The sequence below is a fragment of the Paramisgurnus dabryanus genome, chromosome 17, assembly GCF_030506205.2.
Source record: "Paramisgurnus dabryanus chromosome 17, PD_genome_1.1, whole genome shotgun sequence".
NCBI classification, from domain to species: domain Eukaryota; kingdom Metazoa; phylum Chordata; class Actinopteri; order Cypriniformes; family Cobitidae; genus Paramisgurnus; species Paramisgurnus dabryanus.
This window is the reverse complement of record NC_133353.1, coordinates 11,192,224-11,216,839: the sequence shown is the minus strand read 5'-3', so window position 1 is coordinate 11,216,839 and position 24,616 is coordinate 11,192,224. Positions and strand designations below refer to the sequence as shown.

Genomic DNA, 24,616 nt, shown 5'->3' with positions numbered 1-24,616 from the left:
TGAAACAAATATCTAAAATCAGTTTAGCAGCAAACTTTGTGAAAACTAATATTTATCTAATTCTCAAAACGTTTGGCCACGACTGGGCATAGAGGTATTCTCATTCTAACCCTTAAGTTAGAGGTTTCTCCAAAACACACTGAAAATAAGAGGATCCATCTATGTTTTAGGTTGAGGCAATTCTCTATTCAACCTAAAACGGGGGCGCAATTACTCCAATAATTTTTCAATGGAGGCAAAACTCCTTATCTAGGCCCCCTTCAATATATTTATCTTAAACACTGAAAATATAATAAAAGACTTGACAAGTTTTCAAATGAATAAAGGTTAACAATTTATTCAAACCACACCACCTTTGGTTAATTATTTCACAGAGTCTTTTTCCTAAACAAACCCAAAGTTAAATCCGGTATTACAGCTCCATCTAACAGGCTATACATATTTTTTTAAATATTTGAATTTTTATTCATTTCAGCCATCCAACCAACTGTTAAAGAGTTTTGGGTTTAATATATGTTACAGTGTAGTGTTTTTTTTTTTTAAACTAAAAACTTACTTTTCTGGACGGACATTTAAAAGCAAATACTAAAAAGATCCAGATCACTGTTCCTACGACTTTTTGTGACTTTTGTAACTTGTCATTTTATTTGGATTTCCTCTTAACTGCTTGGTTCATCATTTTAAAAATGACATCTTTGTTGTTTAGGATGTTGTAGGAAGTGAGGTTAATTAACTTGTCGTAGTCCTCCGGTGTGTATGTAACTTTGGGAGTGATGTAAGGGGAGGAGTCACCAGTGAGGTTAACATTAACATCTCCCTCCTTCAGTTCCTTTTCACCAACTCTTTTCACACCTGCATCAAACACATCATTATAATACTTAGTGCAGAGGGGTTTTTGAGCAAGGCCTTAATCAGAATGTTTGAGGAATATCAATATAGTACTGCCTTAAAAGAAGCTATCAGCATTATGAATCAGGATGGGATGCCCAGAGTGTTGTCAGTGCTTACCAGGAGCCTTGAATTGTTTGTATGTTATGTTGACAAAGGGAAAGTGAATCACTATAGGAGCCTCTGGATTTTCTTGATCCTCAAACACATAAACTTCATTTATTGCCTCTGACTTCACCTTTTTGAAATCAATCTTTGGAAATGGAATCTTGCGATCAATACAGTAGTCATAAGTTTGCTTCAGGACCTGTTGGGTACATTCAAACATTACAAAACATTAACAACAAACAAATATTGCATTTTCATATTTCACTTAAACCAAACATTTACCAAGCTTACAGCTATAACTTACTTTAAACTGGTCTTGGTCCCAGGAGTAGTTTAGAGAAAGAATGACATCTGCATGTCTTTGAGAGCCTAACACAGGGATGAATCCTGAATTGATGGCAAATCCACCGTCAACTAAGCTAAGCAGGGAATCCACTGGAGTCAATGTGTTAGGAAAGGCATCTGCGTGTTTTTCTGCAGTAAACCAGTAAGGTTGTGTCAGACTACTGTATGCCAAAACCAACAAGATCTCACAAAAAGGGTAACACTTTATTTCGATAGTCCACTTTAGACATTTTACTAATTATAAGTAACTTTGCAACTACTTATCAACTACCAATCTTTAGTGAATTAGTAGACTGTCTGCTTAATATCTACTAACCCTTTATTGTTATGATATCTCAACAGACATTCAACTGTCTGTTAGTGTTTTTGCAGGTGCATGTCAACTTATTCCACTAACCCAAACCTCTTCCCTAACCCCAACCCTTACAGTCTACTAATAAACTAATGACAGTTAGTTGACGTATAGTTGCAAATTATTGAAAGTTAGTTGACATGTAGTTGCAAAGTTATTTATAGTTAGTAGAATGTCTAAAGTGGACTATCAAAATAAAGTGTAACCAAAAGTCGTGTTATAGTCATGAAAAATTTGCTCGTCCATGGGACGAAATTCAGCTTTTTTGTGCCTTGAGCTCCCGGACAAATTTGTATAGTTTAGCGGATCCGTGGCACGACTTTCTTTTTTGTGTCATTTTATGTATCGTTTTCTCATTTATTCCCTTATTTTTAAATCATTGTCGCTTGGGGTTTGGGTTAGGATGTACTGTTATGTATTGGTTTCTACATTGTTTTTCAGTTTTTAAAACTATTCTCGCCTGGAGTTGAGGTTAGAGTTTGGGTTTAGGTTAGAATGTCTAAAATGTAACAGAAGGTGATTCTAACCCCATGCGACAATCTATTTCATATTTTCTTACCAATAAGAAAACAATACATAAAACAAAACAAAAAATTTAAGTCGTGCAACGGACCAGAAACTAGAAATTTGTGCGAGTGACACGAAAAGACATTCGTGCTCAAGGCACGAATAAAATTTAATTTTGTGCCATGGACACTAATGAATTAATACAATTTTGTGCGACTATAACACAATTTCCGTGAGATCAGTCAGGCCAAACCAGAATCAGATTTTCAGAAAGATTATATTTCATGCAATGAGAGACAAAACTAAATGGCATTTACATCATCTAACAGACATCCTGCAACTTCACCGTATTATTAAATAATTATAGTAAATCTATGAGTGCTTAAAACTGGTAATTAATGATAACTCATCAGTCTGCTTTGAATGTAATGGATTAGTATAAGCAAAGACTTGTCATTCCAGCTAGGTAATTTCTTTGTGCAAAAATTAATTATACTGTTATGTGGGCATCAGTTGTAAAAAATGATAAAGCACACATATTCAGAACCTTTAGTGTGCAAACATAACCGAAAGATATGCAGAAGTCACTTTCCAAGTAAAGCTTACAATACCTTGGCTTTATTCACTTTAAAATTTTACCAAATCATTTATTTTATATGTAATTATATGTAACATATAATTATATGTTTATTTGCATATAATTTACTCTATTTTTGATAAACACCTGTTATAAGATCATTCTCAAAATATTAGTACTTTATTTCTCAAATATAGTTTAAACATGGGACTTAAACACTTTAACACTTGTGTTCAGTGATATGAATGCTCTTGACCTTTCCATGCGATGAAGGCAGAGTTCTCGCTGTAATCCCGGTGTAGCTGCAGACCCCTCAGAAAGTTGGGCATCTGGCTGATGATTGGGCGACTGTTCATAAAACTGCTCACCATTTTAGCGGAGTCAGCCACTGGACTCACCACAGACGTGCTGAGTGGTTCTGGCGTATTATCAGTTTCTTTAAAAGATGCAGAGTGACAGATAATTGATACATAATCATTAACTCACTTTGTGTAATCATAAACAACTGAAATATAACATGTATTATCTTGAAATCTGAATTAGTAAATATTTTTGGTTGGCATGGCAGCTAATTGTAAATTAAACCTACCTAATACTCAATTACAAACTCTTACTTGTGTTACTCGCTTCCTTTTCAGCCACTTGGGTCCATGAAGGGGTGATGCCGGTTGCGTGCTGCCAGATATTTGTCAGATTCAGAGAGAAAACACTGCTCCATATTCCTACATGTGCAAAAAAAAACATACATTTATGTGCATATATATACATTAACACTGTATAGATAACACAACATGCAGTTTTTAAATGAAGGTTTTTATTGTGAAGAGAAAATAAAATCCAAACCCAAATTGGCCTGTGTGAAAAAGTGCTTGCCCTCTAAACCTAATAACTGGTTGGGCCACCCTTAGTAGCAACAACTGCAATCAAGCATTTGCGATAACTTGCAATGAGTCTGTTATAGTGCTGTGGAATAATTTTGGCCCACTCATCTTTGCAGAATTGTTATAATTCAGCCACATTGAAGGGTTGTCGCGCATGAACCACTTTTTTAAGGTTTAAGGTAGGATTCAGGTGAGGACTTTGACTAAGCCACTCCATAGTGTTCATTTTGTTTTTCTTCAGCCATTCAGATGTGGACTTGCTGGTGTGTTTTGGATCATTGTCCTGCTGCAGAACCCAAGTTCGCTTCAACTTCAGGTCAGGAACAGATGGCCAGACATTGTCCTTCAGGATTTTTTGGTAGGCAGCAAAATTCATGGTTCCACAGCAAGTCTTCCAGGTCCTGAAGCAGCAAAACAGCCCAAGACTATCTCACTACCACCACCATATTTTACTATTGTTATGATGTTCTTTTTCTAAAATGCTGTGTTACTGGGACATACACATTCTAAAAAGTTCAACTTTTATCTCATAAGAGTATTTTCCCAAAAGTCTGATCAATGATCAAGATGCAAAACTGGCAAAACTGAGTTTATGTTCTTGTTGCTTAGCAGCGGTTTTCATCTTTGAACTCTGCCATGCAGGCCATTTTTGCCCAGTCTTTATCTTATGTGGAGTCATGAACACAGACCTTCACTAAGGGCAAGTGAGGCCTGCAGTTCTTTGGATGTTGTTGTGGGGTCTTCTTGGATGAGTCGTCGTAGCGCTCTTGGGGTAATTTAGGTCGGCCAGCCACTCTCACTGTGGTTCGCTGGAGTCCCAAAGCTTTAGAAATGGCTTTATAACATTTTCCAGACTAATAGATGTCAATTACTTTATTTCTCATTTGTTCCTGAATTTCTTTGGATCTAAACATGATGTGTAGCTTTTGGAGATCTTTTGGTCTACTTTAATTTGTCAGGTAGGTTCTATAGAGGGTATGCAATGACGTCACTTGTTCCACGTGACCATGCTGGAGCTCGCCCTGTTGAGTGCCAAAAAACTGAACAAATTGTCTGGGTGTAATAGAAAGCGGCAGTATAATTGACAACTATCATCTTAAATTGAATTTAGTTGGCCTTGACAGTGACTCTAACAACTTGCCAAACAACCATTACCGTGGGTTTACACCAGCCCCGTTTGAGGTGTCAAAATCGTGTCTACTGGGTCTAGTTTGCTGCTTAAACATTTTGAATCCATTCACGCGTCTAGAGGGTCATATGCAAAATTCGCTTCTTGTGGGAAGGGTAAATGCTATGCAGTTGTTTTTTTGCAAGATGGCTGTTGTTGATTGTGCATTCATCGAGAGAGTTACCGGTTTGTATTTGGTCACCTTAATATAGGGGGAAAATAGTAAAAAAAGGGTGGGAATGCCGCAGGTCGATAAACGTCACCTGATTCAAAAGTGAAATGTGTTTTTACAACTAACCAGGTTGCCCATTGTCCTCACTGACACTCTTCCAAGCGAGGTCCTTTTTATTCCTGTCTCAATAGAAATAAGAACTTGTGTCGTAGAGCTCCGGGTGACTGCTTATGGACAATATCAATATCAAGCGTTCCTCAATGTTGAATGAGTGATTCCGGGAGGGGCTGCCACCACAGCAGCAAGCAGGCTCCTGATTGGTAAACGCGAAAATCCGCCAAAGTTCACATTTTTCAACTCGGGCGTTTTTCGAGTGAAATGCAAAATGCACAAAAAGCACCATTCGCGCGTACCACGACAGACGCTCAATTCACGCCATTTGTGCAAACTAGGACGCACGAATGGCGCGAATTGAGGTGGTATCGCGTCTACCGCGCTGCGCTAAATGCCTCATTTGCGCTGCAGACCTCCAGATGCGCGTCAACGCGTCTTCACATTGACTTAACATTGAAATCCCTTGCGCTTGACACCTTTACCACGGCTGGTGTAAACCCAGCATTAGTCTGGGGACTTTGGCATGTGACCAGATATTTATTTTGCCAACGTATATGTTTGTCTTGCCTAATACTACCATATGATAGCTACAAATTCTTGTTGAATCTGTTTGCACAGTCGATCAGACAACAACTTCCCTCATTTTAGACGCATTTTGCGGATCTCACGCTACATGCTAATGCTGTCACTCAGACTTTTTGCCACTCAGGGGGCGTAACCGCAGTCACTTTCGCCGAAGGTGACATCATGTGCATACCCTCTATTTAAGTGAATTCTTAATTGCGAACAGGTGTTGCAGGAATCAGGCCTGAGTGTGGCTAAAGAACCTGAAGTCAGGTGTGATAAACCACAGTTAAGTTATGTACACATTCAAACTTACCCAAAAGAAAGGAAACTCTAGTTTCAGGAAGTTTCTTGACCAGGTGACCAAGATAATATTCACTCCCAAAGTTCTGAGCAGGTACAAACCCACCATACTTAGAAATGCCAACTTCATATGGGGTGAACTCACACCATTCTAAATGTGTATAAAAAAACAAATGGGCACTAGGTTAAAAAATCCTATACTGTAGGTACAGTACTTTAAATACAATCCCATTCAAGTCAGAATGTTCCAGTAGATTATATTAGTGAACTGGGTGTGCTGGCAGTGCTCAAGTCATGGTTTCAATTCCCAGGAATACACACACTGGGAAAATGTATAAATTACACAATATATGTCACTTTGTATTAAGTAACCTACCAAATTTGTTGAAGTTACATTTATACTTTCTTATATTTCTAATTCTATTCTATTCTAATTTTTGTTTGTTCCAAAGAAATATAGTACCAGGTCATTTCTCCAAAAAGGGTAGTATTAAATTCTCCAATTATTATATACTTTTACAATGTTGAAATAAAAAAATTGTGTGCAATACACTGTCAGATAAAAATGTTCAAAAATGTTTCCAAGTTTTACTGGGTAAAAATGTTCCCAAGCTGTCACCTTTTAAAAATTACACCTTTTTTGAAAGAATTCAAATTAGTACTGTACCTCAAAGGAAAATATTAGTACCAAATGTATTCATTTAGGTTCTTAAATAGAACATATTAGGGCCTTTTCAAAAGGTACTGCCCCAGTGAAAGTGAGCATGGATGTGCAAAAATGTAGTGTATCTGTCCCTTACTGTACAATGTTATAATACATAGGCTATAGTACAGTACATACCGGCCTCTGCTTTACATTCTAAATTGCCGTCTTTCATATTAACAGCTGTGAAGATGGGTAAAGGATTCTGGCCTTCTGACACTGCCTTCTGCATTTCAGTCAGTGTACCCAAGGGTTTCTATGAATGAAATTTATTAATTCATCTACAGTACTTATTTTCACTGTAACTCATTCTTACAGATGTAATAGACTTGTTTACTATATCACTGACACATTCAACATTTTAAACAATGCCTCAATTCAAAAACCATTGCTATCGAACATCATATTTCAACATAGCTACAAAAGAATATTTCTATATTTAGTACCTGTCCTTGAATAAGGTACTCTATAGTTAGACCCAACATGTCAATAAGAGAGACAATATGCCCTTCTTTTCCTCTTTCCTCCATCTTCTTTTTGTAGTACAACAGCTGCTCATGGGAAAATATACTAAATGTACTTTTAGAGATTTCTTTCTTTGAAGACTCTATGAACTTAATGATGTCACTTTTTGACCAGTTAGGGTCGCCATAAAGAGAAGCTAAGGTCCTTAAAAACAGAGAAAAAGGTTCTTAACAACAGATCTGCCAGATTCTTTAGAATGTCTGAGATTCATACTATAGTGCAGGGTTCCCCAAATCTTACCCTGGAGGGCCGGAGCACTGCAGAGTTTAGCTCCAACCCTGATCAAACATACCTGAGCAAGCTTATCAAGGCCTTCATGATCACTAGAAAATCACAAGTGAGTACGTTTGATTAGGGTAGGACCTAAACTCTGTAGTGCTCCGGCTCTCCAGGGTAAGATTTGGGGAACCCTGCTATAGTGTGACCCATTGCCTTCTTTTATTTAAAAATTAAGCTCATAATCCATATTTATCTATTTTTATCTTTATTTTACAATGAATGTTTTTAGCTTTTTAACCTGCCACACATCGTGGTTGTGCCTGTTGCTTTTTTTGCTTACCAGGTGGAGCCAGAAACCCCTGTGATGTAGCTGACAGCATCGAGGAGTTGGAGCTTCTGCAGACCTCTAAGAGCTCCATAGGTGCCCGTCATTGCCCGAGTCCCACCTCCTGAACACACCACAGCTATCACTGGAACCTGAGTCGTCAAACACAAACATTAATCACAATCACATCAGACTAATCAGACCAACTGTGCAATACAATTCGGCTCTCCAAGTAAATGTGACAGGGGACGTAATGGGACTGAGTTTACATGGAAATGTTGCACTTTACACGTTTATACATGTTATAGCATCTAAATTAATGCATTTAACATGAATATTTAATTCAAAGCAGCTTACAGTGGTATTCGGTATACTTTTTCTCAAATCAGTTCCGTATGACATTAAATTACATGCTCAAAAAACATAACTTTTGAGCTAGACATGGGCATGGACTGTTTCAGAAGTTTCTTGTTCAATGATGTGTGTAAGAGTGAGACTATGAAAGATTTAAAATATTATTACACTACTTAATAAATGTAGTATATCGTAGGCCTATATAAAATATAAAAATTGCTGAGTATCTGATTACTAGGTAATACCTTGCTGGGTTCAAGTGCAGTGCTGATATTCAGAACTTTCTGAAGTGCCTCTGATACAACTTTACTCCTCTTTACCAGAAAATTATTTTCTTCCTTCGGGATATCAAAACCCAGACGTACATCGAGCTCTTCAGTAAAACTATAACACAAATAAACATTATAACTATAAGAACAGGATGGATTGAAACGTCTAGGTTACGTATATAACCCTTGTTCCCTGAAGGAAGGGAACAGAGGCGTCACGTCGTGACCGACGAATTGGGAATCTACTACATAAAAACTAACAAAACACCAATGAACTTGGGATGCAGGTATTTGCATCTGCCGGCACAGCTCCGCTGCATGAGTATTTAACAAGAGGCAGGTGCGTTTACCAAATCAGCTATATTATTTGCTGAGGAAGCAGAGCATAGTGCCTGGCCTGGTAACAGCAATCTGTGGCGACGGGACTTGACGTCTCCATTCCCTTCCTCTAGGAAACGAGGGTTACATACGTAACCGAGACATTCCCTTTCAGTCTGTCACTACAACGTCACGCCATAACCGACAAATTGGGAATACCTACCAAAGTGCCACTGAAGTTGGACCCTTTTAGTGCCTGCAAAAGCCCTCCAGGTAGGGGGAAGTACCTAAGGCTTAGTGCAGAAGGCCGGTCACTACCTGTTCCTAACCCACGATAGTGAACCAGCGAACTGTGGAAGCGACCTAGACTGGGCAGAACTAGGAAAACTGTGGAAGCCATTCCCCAAGAAGGTTAATGTTTGGTGTTCTCACTGGTTTGAAGAAAAAACCTGAGAGGATACCGGCTCGATACGAACACTGTAGAATCTAGTGAACGTATTAGGTGTTGCCCAGCCTGCAGCTCTACAAATGTCTGTTAGCGAGGAACCGCAAGCCAATGCCCAGATGATGCCACACTATGTGTAGAAGGAGCACGTAAACTAAATGGGCAAGGTACGTCTTGCTGTTGGTATGCAAGGGCTATAGTATCCACAATCCAATGGGACATCCTCTGCTTGGTGACAGCTTTCCCTTTCTGCTGACCACCGTAACAGACAAAGAGCTAGTCTGAGGTCCTAAAGTTACGCGTTCTGTCTATGTACACACCTAGTGCACGTACAGGACATAAAGCCATGGCTGGGTCTGCCTCCTCCAAAGGCAGCGCTTGTAAGTTCACCACCTGATCTCTCAAAGGAGTGGTGAAAACTTTGGGCATGTAGCCAGACCGGGGTCTCAGTGTTATGCTGGATGCAGTGGGGCCGACCTGAAGGCACAAATCGTTGACCAAAAATGCATGAAGGTCCCCTATCCTTTTAACAGAAGCCAATGCAAGGAGAGGTAGAGTTTTCATTGTGAGATATTTAATACTCACAATATGCAGAGGCTCAACAGGAGCGTCCTGGAGTTACTTCAGCACCAAGGACAGATCCCAGGGAGGAATAGAGGGAGGGTGTGAGGGATTCAACCTTTATGCGCCTATAAGAAATCTTTTGACCACGTCGTGCTGACCCACATCTCTACCATTCACGGGTGAGTGGTGAGCGGATATCGCGGCAATATCGACTTTAATAGTAGATGGTGACAGCCTATTCTCCAAACGGTGCTGGAGATATGAAAGCACAACACTGATCGGGCATTCTCGGGGGTTTTCTCGTTGAGAAGAACACCAGTCGACAAACAGGTTCCATTTAACCGAGTAAGCCTGTCTAGTAGATGGCGCTCACGCTACAGCGATAGTGTTAGATACCCCTTGCAATAATTTACTTAGAACCTACGCGCTCTGTCCAGAGACCACACATAAAGGCTCCAGAGGTTGGGCGTGGGTGCCATAATGTGCCCCCTTCTTGAGAAAGAAGATCCTTCCTCAGGGGAATCCTCATGGAAGGGGCTGTTGCGAGGAGGAAGAGTTCTGTAAACCAACTCCTGGTGGTCCAATACAGTGCAACTAAGAGCACGCTCTCCTCGTCCTCCCTGATTTTACACAGTCACTGCATGAAAAGAGCTGTATACGAACAAATACGGGATGGGAAATCCCTGCTAAACTTTAGGTTTGCCAGATAAATGAGGCAGAGTGCTTGAAAAGGTAATACACAGAAGTAAACTTGTGAAACATCCAGAAACTTTACGTATGTGGATGTATATAGGAACTGGTGGAAGATTCCAGGAATCGTTACTGCTGGTCGTGAGGAGGGGTGGGTGTGAGGTGTGAAGGGCTTTTTTATGTTAATGACCCACAGGTAGAGGTGCTTTGTTTTCAGCTGGGGGGAAATTAACTATCTCTTCAAGGCAGTACATATTGTTGTAGACTACATAAAAACTGTGTTTGCTAAATACATTTATTATTAATATAATTTAATTAGTCTATTTAAGAAACTTAGCATCATTCAAAATAAATGAAATTCAATGGACACAATTACCATTTTAATGTGTGAAAATGATGTCTCTGACTTTTCATGTTTAATGTAGTCAAGAGGAATGCAACAAATGTTATTTGAGAATATAGATTTCCGACACTTTGAAAACATGTCTCAGACTGCCCTAGGTCAGTATGTTGTGCACGTATCTCTCAATGCTGCATACATCTTTTAAAAGAAGCAGTTCAAATGAGACATTTTGTTTCAAAAAAACATCATGTAACACATTTTTGCTAGCTATAGGATGTTAATAAATTTAATACAATATTCATAAGTCAGTGAAATGTTAAGCTGCTTGTTTTGTTAAATGTGGCTTGTTTTTGCTGATGTCTCATGATTTGAAGTTCACTGTTTCTATTGTTATTATGATTATACCCTAACATTTCATTAAATCTTTTAAAATAGAAACAAAAAAAATCAATAGACAGGTCCATAATCTAAAAGACAGTCTTTCACATGTGAATGCAAAACATGTTGGGTGATACAGACTGACAAACTCTGTTAAACATATTTGCAGATACCTGTCAGCTATGTACTTAGTCAGGAGGTGCCCAAACTAGGGCCCGGCCCACAGGCTTGTTTTTATTTATTTAAGTTTATTTGTATAGGGAGAGATACAATAGACATAGACAAACTGGAGATACAGTCCTCAAATGCATGTACCATAGTGCTTGTAGCTGAAGTTAATTTGCAGCACTACTATATCTATTATCTGTACTAGGGATGCACCGAACCCAGGATTCGGATTCGGCCGAATACTGGGCTTTTTGACGGGGTTCGGGTTCGGCCGAATCTTAGATTTTTTTCCACCGAACCAAACCCTAAGCTTGCGCTACGCTGGTCGACGTCACACGGCCGTTGCTTACACACATCAGGTGCTGACGTGGAGATAAGTGTTGTTTTTTTCCGGTGACCCTTAGGGGCGTTTTCACATTTTGTGGACGCACCTAGAAAAACTAACGCATCGCACCGCATTGCTTTCATTGTGCTTTGCAGTCGGGCTATCAAAATGCATCCCTGCCCTGCCCGTCGGGCTATCTTGACTTATAGGGAGGAAAAAATATATTTAAATGCTTATGTATCCTCTCACAGATTTGGATGGGTAATTGTGGTGCATGAAATTCAGGCAATTGGTATTTAAATTGTGTTTGAGCGCGCGCTCGAGTTTTACTTTCACTTTCGCGTTCGGGCGAAGCCGCAGTACAGGAAGCAATCCGTACTGATTTGTCATGGATTTGTGTGAAAATCCTCCAACTTCGTCCTGTCAGTCATTACTATCCTCACGTAAGAAAATTAAATCTCTCGCAGCAAGCTTTAAAGTGATATATATTGTACGGGCAGTGAAGACAGTGACTCTGTGCAGAATCTTAAAGCGACAGTAGCCCCTGTTTTTCTGATCGAAAAAAAGATCCAATCTCTAACTGGATGATCCAAACTGTGAGTTTTGTGACCCACTGAACCACTTTTAAATGGTGGGTATATCTGGTGTGGGGATGAGCAGGAACAGTTGGTTTACATGGAAATCCAGTTCCCTTTCAATACGGTTCACTTCGCATTGCGTCAGTTTGCTGACGCTATGGGGGAAACTCCTGTTTACTCCGTGATTGAAGCCTATTGGTTAACGTCTGTAGAAAATACAGACCAATGACGTTTGAGCCCGCGCGGGGGCGTGGCACACGTCCCTATATAAGCCGGTGAAATACGTCAAGAGCTCATTACTTTTCTCCTTCAGCGCGAACCTTCTCGCTGCTCCGAAGAAGAAGCCCTTACTCGCCGTCGATCCAAGCACTGCAGCGGACTACAACACACCAGCGTGTTCCCCTGCCGCTTTCCGGTGAGACTAAAAAGAGTTATCTAAAAGAGCAGAAGCGCGTTGAGATAATGTCGCTTCGGCATTGCGGCTCCTGCCGAGCCCCTTTGCCTGTGGAGGATTTCCACAAGGAGTGCGTCATCTGTCTGGGTCCTGCCCACGCCGAGGCCGTACTCGCTGAGGCGGGCTGCGCCCACTGCGAGCTCCTTCCTATCGCGGTGCTGCGCTCCCGCCTCGAGATCTTTAACGGAAGGCTTCCCGTGCTCTCCCGCCTAAACAGCAGCGGAGCCGTGAAGCTGGAAGACGCCCTGAGACCGAGTCCACGCCGGCTCATCCCCCGCGTGCTCTGTCTCCCCGCCGTCACCCTGTCACCTTCGCCCATGAGGACCTACGCCCCCTGCCGAGTGCTAGCGGCATGGTTTCCTTTGGGTCCGGTGACAACTTGGAAGTGATGTCATCCTCTGAGGAGTTAGAGGATTGGGCGGCTTCGGATGACGACGCCCACGCAGCCGCCGCTGATGAACCTACCGAGTCGCGTCCTCACGACTCTGAGCTCATCCGCATCTTGACGCAAGCTACGGCGGAGCTCAACATTAAGTGGTCGCCGCCGTCAGAGCCTCAACTCAGCCGGTTGGACGAATGGTTTCTGCAGCCCGGGCGCCGTCAATCGTCCCGCCAACGGCAGGCGCCGTTTTTCCCTGAGGTTCACCAGGAGCTCACCAAATCTTGGCGTGCTCCCCACTCCACCCGAGCTCAGAGCGCCGTCTCCCACGTCCTCTCCGTAGTGGACGGCGCCGACGAACACGGCTACTCCAAGATGCCGCCGCTCGAGGAAACTGTCGCCGCCCATCTCTGCCCGTCTTCAGCCGGCGGATGGAGGGCGAAGTTGAACCACCCATCAAAGCCCTGTCGCCTGACATCGACCCTGGCGTCGAAATCCTACGCCGCCGACGGCCACGCTGCATCCGCTCTCCATACGATGGCGGTGCTGCAGGTATACCAGGCAAAACTCCTCCGTGACATGGACGAGGCAGGTCCGGACCCGTCGACCTTTCAGAACCTGCGCAGCGCGACTGATCTGGCCCTTCGCGCCACTAAAGTCGCCACTCAGGCTGTAGGAAGAGCCATGGCCAGCCTGGTTGTTCTGGAGAGACATCTGTGGCTGAACTTGACGGAGATAAAGGACACGGATCGGGTTGCCCTTCTTGACTCGCCCGTGTCACCGTCGGGGCTCTTCGGCTCCGCTGTGGAGGGGTTCACCCAGCGCTTCACTGAGGCACAGAAATCGTCGCAGGCTATGCGGCATTTTCTACCAAAACGATCTGCCTCAGCGTCTGAGACCGGCCGCCCAAAACCGCCGCCAGCTCAACGCCCTAAGCCAGCACCAGCTCAGCCCCAGCAGAGAGCTGAACCGGAGGTCAAGCGCCAGCGTCCTGCACGACCGGCTGGCCCGCCTCGACGCCGCGGTCCCCGTCCTCGGATTACGCTGGACCCGACGCCGGCGCCGCCTCCCTGAAGAGAGTCTGAGGAGGAAAAGAGGCTCTGGTCCCGCTTCGGCCGGCCCGCCCTCGAAAGTTCTGCGTGTTTCAGTCCCCTCGGGCGCTGGACACACCCTCGCTGTAACAGCGAAACAAAAATTTTTACCTTTTCACAAAAAGAGCAAATTTCCTCCTCTGTACACACAAACACACACACACGGCTTAACGTCCATAAGCATATCAACGCTCGCCGTCAAATTTCACGTTTGGCAATCCACCCCCGGTATGCCGGGCTGGATTCTAAACGTAATCCAACACGGTTATTCACTTCAATTCGCCCGGAGACCACCCCGGTTTCGCGGCGTTCTCTACACCACTGTCCCAGACGATCGTGTACAGATCCTCAGGGAAGAGGTGCGTTCTTTATTACTAAAAGACGCGATAGAGACGGTCCCGGCGGATCAAAGCGAATCAGGCTTTTACAGTCGTTATTTTCTCGTTCCAAAGAAAGACGGCGGCCTCAGACCGATATTGGATCTACGCGTTTTGAATCGCGCTCTTGCCAAACGGCCGTTCAAAATGCTTACAGCCAGACGAATCATGGCGTTAATTCGACCGGGCGATTGGTTCATATCAGTGGATCTGAAAGACGCTTACTTTCACATTCCGATAGCGCCACGTCACAGGCCATTCCTAAGATTCGCGTTCGACGGGACAGCATACCAGTACAAAGTTCTGCCCTTCGGATTATCTCTGGCACCACGCACATTTACCAAATGTGCGGATGCGGCTCTCGCCCCTCTCAGACAGAGCGGCATCCGCATATTGAATTACCTCGACGATTGGCTTATTCTAGCACAGTCAGAGAGGGAAATTACTGCGCACAAGACCGTTGTACTCCAGCATTTGGAGAATTTGGGGTTCAAAATCAACCTCCAGAAGAGTTTGCTCACCCCCACGCAGCGAATCGCGTTCTTAGGCACGACGCTCGACTCATTAAAGATGCGGGCATGGCTTACACAGGAACGCTCGCTCACGGTCAGACGCGAGGCGGCATCGTTCAAAGCGGGTTCACATCTCCCTCTCAAACGATTCCAAAAAATGCTGGGTCTGATGGCAGCAGCATCCCCACTAATACCGTTGGGAATGCTGTTCATGAGGCCGCTTCAGTTTTGGTTGAAAGCGAAAGTTCCGCCCCGTGCTTGGTTGTCGGGCCGCTTATTAATCAAAATCACGTACAGCTGCGTGAAAGCGCTTTCGATATGGACATCCCCTCACCTTTTCCTCTCGGGCACGGAGCTCGGCTCCGTGAGCAGGAGGAAAGTGGTGACTACGGATGCGTCTGCGACGGGTTGGGGCGCTCACTGCGACGGCGAGCTCGCCTTCGGTGCGTGGAACAACCAGTTGTCTCAGCTACATATCAACCACCTCGAGATGTGGGCGGTTATCTTGGCGCTACGACACTTTCGACCGAAACTCCAACATCAACACGTTCTAGTGCGGTCGGACAGTATGACGGTGGTTTCGTTCATAAACCACCAAGGAGGGCTGAGATCTCGCTCCCTATCCAGGCTGGCGAAACGGCTTTTATTATGGGCTCACGCGAACGTACGTTCGTTAAAGGCGACTCACGTACCGGGTGTAGCCAATACGGGTGCAGACATTCTCTCGCGCAACGGTCCGCCGCCGGGAGAATGGAGACTGCATCCTCAGACGGTCGAGAGAATATGGACCGTCTTCGGCCGGGCGGAGATCGATCTGTTTGCATCAGACGAGAACGCGCATTGCCCGATCTTCTTCTCGAGACATCACGATGCCCTGTCGCAAGCATGGCCGGCGTGTCTTCTGTATGCTTTTCCTCCGGTGGCTCTGTTACCACAGGTCCTTCAGAGGATAAGAGAGACGAAATGCGCGATAATTCTGGTCGCCCCGTTTTGGCACAATCAACCGTGGCTCCCCGACCTATGGCAGCTGAAAACATCAGCACCATGGCCAGTACCGCTGAGGAAAGACCTCCTATCTCAGGCGAGAGGGACGATATGGCATCCACAGCCGGAGCTATGGAATCTACACGTTTGGTCTCTGAACGGCAACCATCACGCCTTTCAGGACGAGTGTTAAATACTCTAACTGAAGCTAGGGCCCCATCTACCAGGCGCCTTTACGCTCAAAAGTGGTCTATTTTTTCTGACTGGTGCACGACGAAAGACTTAAACCCAAACACCTGTGAAGTGGAGCATATTCTCTCCTTTCTGCAGGAAATGCTGGACAGCGGTCGCGCGCCCTCGACGCTTAAAGTGTATGTGGCGGCGATAACGGCGAATCACGCCCTTATCGCCGGTCGCACCGTGGGAAAACATGATCTCATCATTAAATTCCTCAGAGGCGCTCGCAGACTAAACCCACCGCGACCTAACACGGTCCCGTCTTGGGATCTGTCCACGGTCCTGAAAGCGCTGCGCGGTCCCCCTTTCGAGCCCCTCGAACAGGCTGACCTGCGCGCTCTCTCGTTTAAAACCGCTCTCCTCCTGGCGTTGGCATCGGTTAAACGAGTGGGCGATTTACACGCGTTTTCAATTGACCCGTCGTGTCTGGAATTCGGTCCTAACGATAGCAAAGTGATCCTTAGACCGAGAGCGGGATACATTCCTAAAGTTTTGACCACGCCATTTAGAGTTCAGGTGGTTTCACTTCTCGCCCTTCCGACGGCGGACGGCGAACAAACCCCGAACACGCTCTGCCCCGTCAGAGCGTTAAGAATATACACGGACCGTTCTGCCTCATACCGCAAGTCAGATCAGCTGTTCGTAAGCTTCGCGCAACATTCCTTAGGTATGCCGCTCACTAAACAGAGGCTATCTAAATGGATCGTCGAAGCCATTGCTTTGGCTTACGCCTCCCTGAATGAACATTGTCCAGTTGGTTTAAAAGCTCACTCCACGAGGGGTATGGCTTCATCTTGGGCTTGGTCTACGGGGATTTCTATCGTTGACATTTGTAACGCGGCCGGCTGGTCCTCGCCGTCTACGTTTGTCAGATTTTATAGCCTGGATGTCCCTGCCTTACAAGCACAGGTCTTATCGGCTTAATAATTCACGCGACTGCGTTTCTGTATGCCTTCACAGTGCGTTGTTAGCTCACCGTCATGGCTACCTATTAATAATTCATGCACAGCTCGCGGCGCGCTCAGAGAACCCGCCGTCTTGTGCTCTATTGTATATGCATCATGGTGCGTTTAGAAACTTCACTGTATGCGTATTACTGTCTCATATATGGTGCTTACACTTGCGCTCGCTAGAGCTATGTATATGCTGGGTTAGGGCCACATGCAGTGTCTCTCCGGTAAGGGCACCTCAGTCCGTTGTGTATGCACGGCGGGATGGGATTACGTTCCCCCATAGCGTCAGCAAACTGACGCAATGCGAAGTGAACCGTATTGAAAGGGAACGCTTAGGTTACTCACGTAACCCCGGTTCCCTGAAATAACGGGAACGAAGCATTGCGTCGCTGGCCGTGCTACAAACGTCTACGCAGCGAGTGTTATTCGGCTGCGCGCTTCAGTCGAATAATAATGAGCTCTTGACGTATTTCACCGGCTTATATAGGGACGTGTGCCACGCCCCCGCGCGGGCTCAAACGTCATTGGTCTGTATTTTCTACAGACGTTAACCAATAGGCTTCAATCACGGAGTAAACAGGAGTTTCCCCCATAGCGTCAGCAAACTGACGCAATGCTTCGTTCCCGTTATTTCAGGGAACCGGGGTTACGTGAGTAACCTAAGCGTTTTTTTGTTTGTAAAAAAACCAACAGCATCAAAACAACAACAAGAATAGCAGATTAAACATTGTGGTTAGAGGCCCTATTGGCTTTGTATTGGCAAAATTTCAGGCTACCAAAAACTGAAGAGTGCCTGCCCGAAGGGCTACCAGGGATTTTGCGAGCCCTGTAACGGAATAAGGATGCGAGTAGGATTCGGTATTCGGTCGAACCCAAAAAATCTGGATTCGGTGCATCCCTAATCTGTACATGTGTATATGTATATATATTAGTGTTGTCACGGTACCAAAAATATTGTTTTGGTGCCGATACCAAGTCAAGAATCACGGTTCCGATACTTTGATACTTTTTATGAAAAGGAGAAACACTCTCAATCTCATTGCTGTGCTTTATTTTAAAACCAGGACAGCATTCTAATAATATAACACACTAATAAATGAACATATGAACAGCAGATATATTAAACATTTGAACAAAATATGAAAAACATCTCTATATGCAGTGGTTATTCACTTAACATTCACTTAACCATAACATTACCATAATTAATAGGAAATAATGAGCCTAAATAATAACCACATGTTATTTAAACTGTGATATATGGATTAATATAGGCTAATGTTTCCTGTACTTCAATGTCTGATTTATCTGTGGTTAACTTTATATTTGAGTCCATAATTTCTTACAATGCTTTTCACAAATGAAATACACCTCCTTTGTGTAGGTCTGTGCTCTTTAAATGCTTTAATAAAATAACCTAATATAAATAAATCACTGACAAACATGCACATGCTCTGATTATAATTATATAGCCTATACTGTAGATCATTTTAGCTGATGTTTTGTATGCTTTATTTTAGCAGCTTGCAGATTATTAATGTTATTTATGAAAGTTGCATTTTTAGAGATGTTGAATTAGCCGTTTACTAATTACTCCATTCTTTTTGAGGAGTTAAAAAATAATAATTGAGTGCATGTCGAGTATTCATTAAAATAGCGGAGATACGGTTTAGTGAAACAACATAAAAGAAAATGACAACAGTATATCAGAAGCATATACGAGCTCTGCTGCCTATAGCTCGCGCACCGTGCACATGGATCATCTCTTTATGACGCACGCACGATCACCGGAAGCTCGCACTGCAGACCAAAGCGCGAAAATAAACAAAGTTTGAAGGCAAAAGAACGCATCCTGTTGAATTTCAGAAGTCAGACTGAGCTGCAGCGGGCAGTATCACTTAGTGCTCGCACATGCAGCCATCTCGCTGTTGTGTTTGTCACATGACAGCTGCAGTTTTGGCTGCGTGTGGGGAGAAAAAACACAGACGTCCACAGGGAGGCAATGGAAACGTGCGTTGCACGCACAAACATGTAATGTGTCACGTTCAAATCTGGGACGCGTTAGTTCTTAAAAGTATTGATACTAATATATTTAGGAACCGTGACGTTATTTATTTTTGAGAATCGCGGTACTTTTGAAGTATCGATGCATCGTGCAACACAGGTCTTCACGGGTCCACTTAGATCCGAAAACCCGTGGTACGACCTGAGACCCGATCGGGTTCGGGTCTAAAATTTTCACATGTGCCTCGGACATGGGTCGGGTATAATATTAGCGGCAACGGGTCTCGGATAATTTAAAATGAATGTGTTTTGCTAAACGGACCGAAAACCCGAACTCTCTCGCTTGTGTACGTCAATGTCATTTTCAAACCTCTCCTCTGTTTGCCAAGAGCGCTTGCGACATTGTGTGGCTGGCGGTAGGTTAATTTTCATTGAGACAGACATGTCAGTCAATGTACATTTTAGCGATTACCTGGGTGTCGTCTTCAAACATATGGAGCAGCTCGCCAAATTGGTTTACGGGACCAGCAGCGTTTAGTTCTGTGTGACTGCTACATGCGGGGCTGCAGACTGCACACACGATGGTGCCGTTTATATTCAGGTCCAGTCGGGTTAAGAAAAAATGCCACTAGTCTCGGGTCAAATTTTCTCAGGTCGGGTCTTTCTTTAAAAAAAGATATTTATACACATCGGGTTCTGTATAAAGTGATTCGGGTCATTTCGAGTCGGGTACATTTCTTTGGACCCGAGAAGACCTCTAGGCTGAGCAGGTGAGACCTTGTAGTATTCCCAAGCCACTCGAGGCTCTCGCTGGCGATGAAGGAAGGGGAGGATGATGGATTATGAGTCTGTATGAAGCTCCACAACTCCTCTGGAGAGCTGGAGACGAAGGATGGGTTATGAGCCCGAGTGTGTCTCCAGCACTCCTGTGAAGAGCCGGAGGATAAGGAAGGGTTATGAGCCCACTCAAATCTCCAGAAACCTCCTGAAGACCTGGGAATGAAGGAGGAATTCGCTCTGTTCATGGTCATGGGACCGGCTGAAAACCAAGGGTTGCCCACACGGCCCTCCTCCGGGGAGAGTGGTGCCTTTACCAGCTTCTGAAGAGCGATCCCCTATAACTCCAGGTCACCCGACTCAGGGCCGCTTGGTCTATGTGTCCCACCTCGGGAAGCGGGCTAATCGGGCAGGTCGAGGTGGTTACGGTGGATTCCTAAATGCTGCCTGGATTAAGGAACGATGGTAGCCATAGCAGGGTGCCCTCTATGAGGAGCAGCCTGAGGCACAGATGAAACAGAAGGGGCAGCTGGGTTCCAACCCGGAAAGATGGCCTCAGTCTGTTTTTGGGTGGCCGAGAGCTGTTATTTGCTCTCAGCGGCATCACCGAAAAGGCCGGTCTGGGAAATCAGAGCATTCAGGAGACTAATTTTTTTCAACCTACTTCATGTCCGCGAGACACAGCTAAATGTAGCTCTAGGACCACCAGGGTGAATATCGCACAACCAACAGCTTTGTGGTGACTTTGGTCACACCAAGCGCCAGGTCAGTAGCTACAGAGAGATCAGAAAAGACCACCAGGTTGTGAGCTCCCTCGTGCAGGTCTCTCAGAGCCTGATGAACCCGCAGCAACGCCATAGCGTGCAGGGCAGAAGCAGAAGGGCTTTGCAACCCTACCCGCAGGGAGAGTGGATCTGAGTCAGCGTCCGAAATAGACAGACTCCCCTTTCCGATGCTGCGACAGACACAGAATCCTCGTGAGGACTGACAGAGGATGAGGGCATTGTAGAACACGCGCCACCCATCTCCAACTGGAACTGACTGTGGATCAGGATGCAGAGAGCCACTGGACGAACCGGCAGACCGATTCAGCACCTTATATGGAGAACAACTTTTTCTTTTTTACGAAGTTTTGCCACCGTACCTTTAACGCAACAGAAAGGGGGGTGACATTCCCGGAGGTACAAAACCCGTCTCTGCAAATCCAAGAGGGTCATGTTCATGCAAGCAGAACACAAGCCCTCCACGAACGCTGCATCAGCGTGCTGTATAAACAGGCACGAGACAACTATCGTGGCCACCCCAGGGACCCATGACATGTCACATCCAGAACTAGAACACGGACGATATGTCATCTTTAAAAAGACACACTCGCCGTGACACGAGAAAATGGCTGTCTTTAAAAAGACACAAATTCAAACGGAGCTGCTCATTTAGTGGAAATCACTCTTTGCGCTATGCTGAGCTGATGAAGCACAGAGGGGAGAGAGCTTTCAAAGCAAATAAAGCTGATTAGGTAAACGCACCTGCCTCTCGTTAAATACCCGTGTGGCGGGGCGGCACCGGCAGATGCAAATACCTCTATGCCAAGTTAATTGCAGTTTTGTTAGTTTCTCGAAGTAGATTGGTCTCCGCGAAGCGGTTCCCAATTCGTCGGTCATGACATGACATTGTAGTGACCGACTGAAAGTGAACTAAAAGATACTGTAACACAAAGTTTGGTATCACATTATTTTACAACTAAATAACATAATTCATTAATATTATTAATTTAAGGTTTGTTACCGATCATCCGCTTTCAGCTCCACATCAACTTTTTCCTTTAAAAACATTTTCCATTTTAGAAAGGTTTGTTTACATGCACGTAAATGTCTACAAATATAAACAACGGTCTTGCTAGTTCTCACCTGTGCCAGGGGCAAAGACACTGTAAATTGGTAATTGGATGGTAGTGGTTTTAAAGGGATAGAAGTGCCAGTGTCTTCACTCTTTTGATTTGCACCATCAACTTGATTTTCCTCAGACTGGACAAACAACACAACAAGAAGTGCAGAACAAGAACAAAACATTAAAGTTTGAACTTGAACATTTTTAAAACAATCATTTCACATACTGAGTCTTGCATACTGATTCCAGGCTACTGTTAAAAGCAAAAAAGACATTTTCACCAAAGATTACACTTACAGAGGTTAGATTAAGTTCAGTTTCCATGTTTCGGTTGATGTAATAAAATAATGTCTTAAAGAATTTCTGATCCTCCTCTTGTGAGTTGACATGATCCTCTTTATATCCCCCTTTCAGGTTCAACACCATATTACGAATCACTGAAGGATAAAAAACAAAGATTCACTTAAACATAGGATCATATCATTAAAGCGAAAAATACTTTATTCTTCCAGTTTGTTCGTTTTTATTCAATGAGTATGCTGTGAATATCATTTAATTAATAGAGCTCAATACTTTTGCTTTTTTCTATTACATTGTCTTTAGACTAACAAATATCTAGTCATTTCTTGAATAACTTGTGTGAAAACATTTGCTTAGTGGTTTGCATGCAAATATTTGCATTTACCTCGAGAGTTCTGAAGAAGCTCGTCTACCCCCACTGTCAGCTCACAAAAAGGACCTGCCTGGTTTCGAAGGACAACATAATGCTTATCTGGAAAGATTATCTATATACTTTTGGTACTTGAAAATGTTATTGGTGACAGAACCTGTGGCCTATAATATTGAAACTAAAAGTACTTAATCTGATGTCACACAAATGACATTTAACCAATTTAAGAGCTTAAATATTGCATTTGAAAAAACAAATATATATATATATATATATATATATATATATATATATATATATATATATATATACTTGAACCAGGTAATAAAACTGCAATATGGGTTCTTACCACCAACACCCCATTAGACATGCATGGACTCGGCACCTCAGAGCTGCAATGGGCAGACACAGGGAAGAAAACTACTTAGTTCACATTTATGTGCATGAACATACATGTTTATTGAGGAAAACATGGCATTGCTCCCAAAGTGCACTGTGCAAGGTGTGGCAAATGACCACTAAAATCCTAGGCAGTTCTTACTTGTTTGTCATCTCAAACTCCACCCACAGCTCATCTTTTGTCTATGAGAAAAGGTGAAACACATACACGTTAAATATTATTGATGTTTTCAATTGTATGCCATGATGTGTCGACATGGCACTCACCTTATCATTTAAAATGAAACATTTTTTATCCTTCTTCTCTAGTGTGAGGTTATCAATGTCAAACAGAACAGTGGCAATAAGATTATCTCTCATATACGGGTCATTGTCATAGACCTGGAACTCCAGAACATTCTGTGTAGTAGAGAAGAGAGTTGACATAAGAACCATTTTTGCCTGAATTTTACTTTAACCAGATGGCATTCCACCAGACATAATAACAGATACAGACAGCTTGTTAGTTTACCTTGACATTGCTTTGCAACCTGAAGTGGAAGGTTTCATTCCAAACAGGTGTGTTGCTATTTGCAATTGTCTTGGTGCGATATGTACATGCAGATGCAGTGGGTAAGTTCAAGATAACATAGCAGTCAGCTTCAGAAACTAAGAAAAAATTGGGATAGGCTTAAAAATAGTATGGTGTTGGCAAGATTTTAAACTCTTACATTTTTATTCACTTGACCCAAAGCACATAAACAAAAGCTAAAATTAAGCTGCATAAAAAGTGAAAGTGAAGAAGCAACATAAATCACAAGGCCACAAATACAGAGCAAGTCGAAACAATAGCACAGCTAAAAACTGTAAACACACAAGCTTGAACTTGCTGTAATAGTACTTTTCAAAAATCTTTTAAAAAAGTAAAAGCAACAAACAGTTAGGATGCTGATAAAATAGGCTTCTTGACTTACAGTAGTCGCATTTCATTTTGATATTCCCATGTAGAACTTTGACTGAAAGATTCCAGGAAGGCTTGACTTCTTTCTGTTGAACAAATACACAGTTTAGAAATAAGTAGTTCAGAGATCTTTATGTTTGACGTGTTATTCACATTATGAATCAAATGATTTACATATATTGTTTACAATATTTATAATTCCCATGGTTGAGAGAGCTTTTGCAATAGTGCAAAGATTTATCTATCAAAATAAATAATTTTATTTCAGAGAGGAAACAACATTAGCTTACCTTAAGCATTGTTGGATCCAGATATCTTCTAAACCAGCAGCTGGTGCGATGTTGAGGAGAGTGCTATATGGCAAACTATGTAAAATGGCGAATGTCAATATTGACAGCTTGAAAAGCTAGTTTTCCCTCTTGTCATACTCTGTTGTACATTCATAGAATTAGTCCTTATCTCATGTCTTAGAAAGACAAACACAGAACTTTTTATATGGATGTCTATTTTCTTACAGTAACTGTGTAAATGATGACAGCAGATTAAGAGACAAAACAGAATGCCCAATATGTACAAACAAAGCTGCCAGTTTATATAAAGAAAAATAACAAGACACATATAACAAATACAAATGTGACAACTTTTCTCTTCAAGTAAAACTACAAATGATTTTAGTATTAAGAAAATTTAAAGAACTCATTAGCCATTACACAACTATTACAGTCCAGCGTCAGTTATCATTTGAGTGAAAAACTGCAACTCATTGTAT

At 43.1% G+C, this 24,616-nt stretch overlaps 1 protein-coding gene across 1 annotated transcript; it reads right to left on the bottom strand.

Annotated features, from left to right (window-relative positions):
• Positions 1–334: 334 nt before the first annotated feature.
• On the bottom strand, positions 335–24,252 carry LOC135787447 (cytosolic phospholipase A2 delta-like). Its single transcript, XM_065297396.2, has 20 exons — positions 24,138–24,252; positions 23,861–23,933; positions 23,419–23,555; positions 23,175–23,306; positions 23,050–23,090; positions 22,858–22,900; positions 22,524–22,581; positions 22,136–22,275; positions 21,859–21,975; positions 21,737–21,771; positions 8,351–8,489; positions 7,767–7,903; positions 7,129–7,351; positions 6,821–6,938; positions 5,993–6,130; positions 3,392–3,499; positions 3,034–3,213; positions 1,301–1,470; positions 1,009–1,195; positions 335–852 (listed from the first exon to the last, which is right to left on the bottom strand). The coding sequence occupies exons 1-20, from the start codon at positions 24,144–24,146 to the stop codon at positions 644–646; spliced, it is 2,394 nt and encodes a 797-aa protein (XP_065153468.1). The 5' UTR covers positions 24,147–24,252; the 3' UTR covers positions 335–643.
• Between the last annotated feature and the right edge of the window lie 364 nt (positions 24,253–24,616).

What these genes read in the sequence shown, in the direction of transcription:
- LOC135787447 (XM_065297396.2), bottom strand. An exon ending in AGAATGTAAAGCAGAGGCCG is followed by an intron (nt 6,131 to 6,820) that starts GTATGTACTGTA and finishes ATACACATTTAG; the next exon opens with AATGGTGTGAGTTCACCCCA. An exon ending in AAAGGAAGCGAGTAACACAA is followed by an intron (nt 3,214 to 3,391) that starts GTAAGAGTTTGT and finishes CATCTTTTAAAG; the next exon opens with AAACTGATAATACGCCAGAA.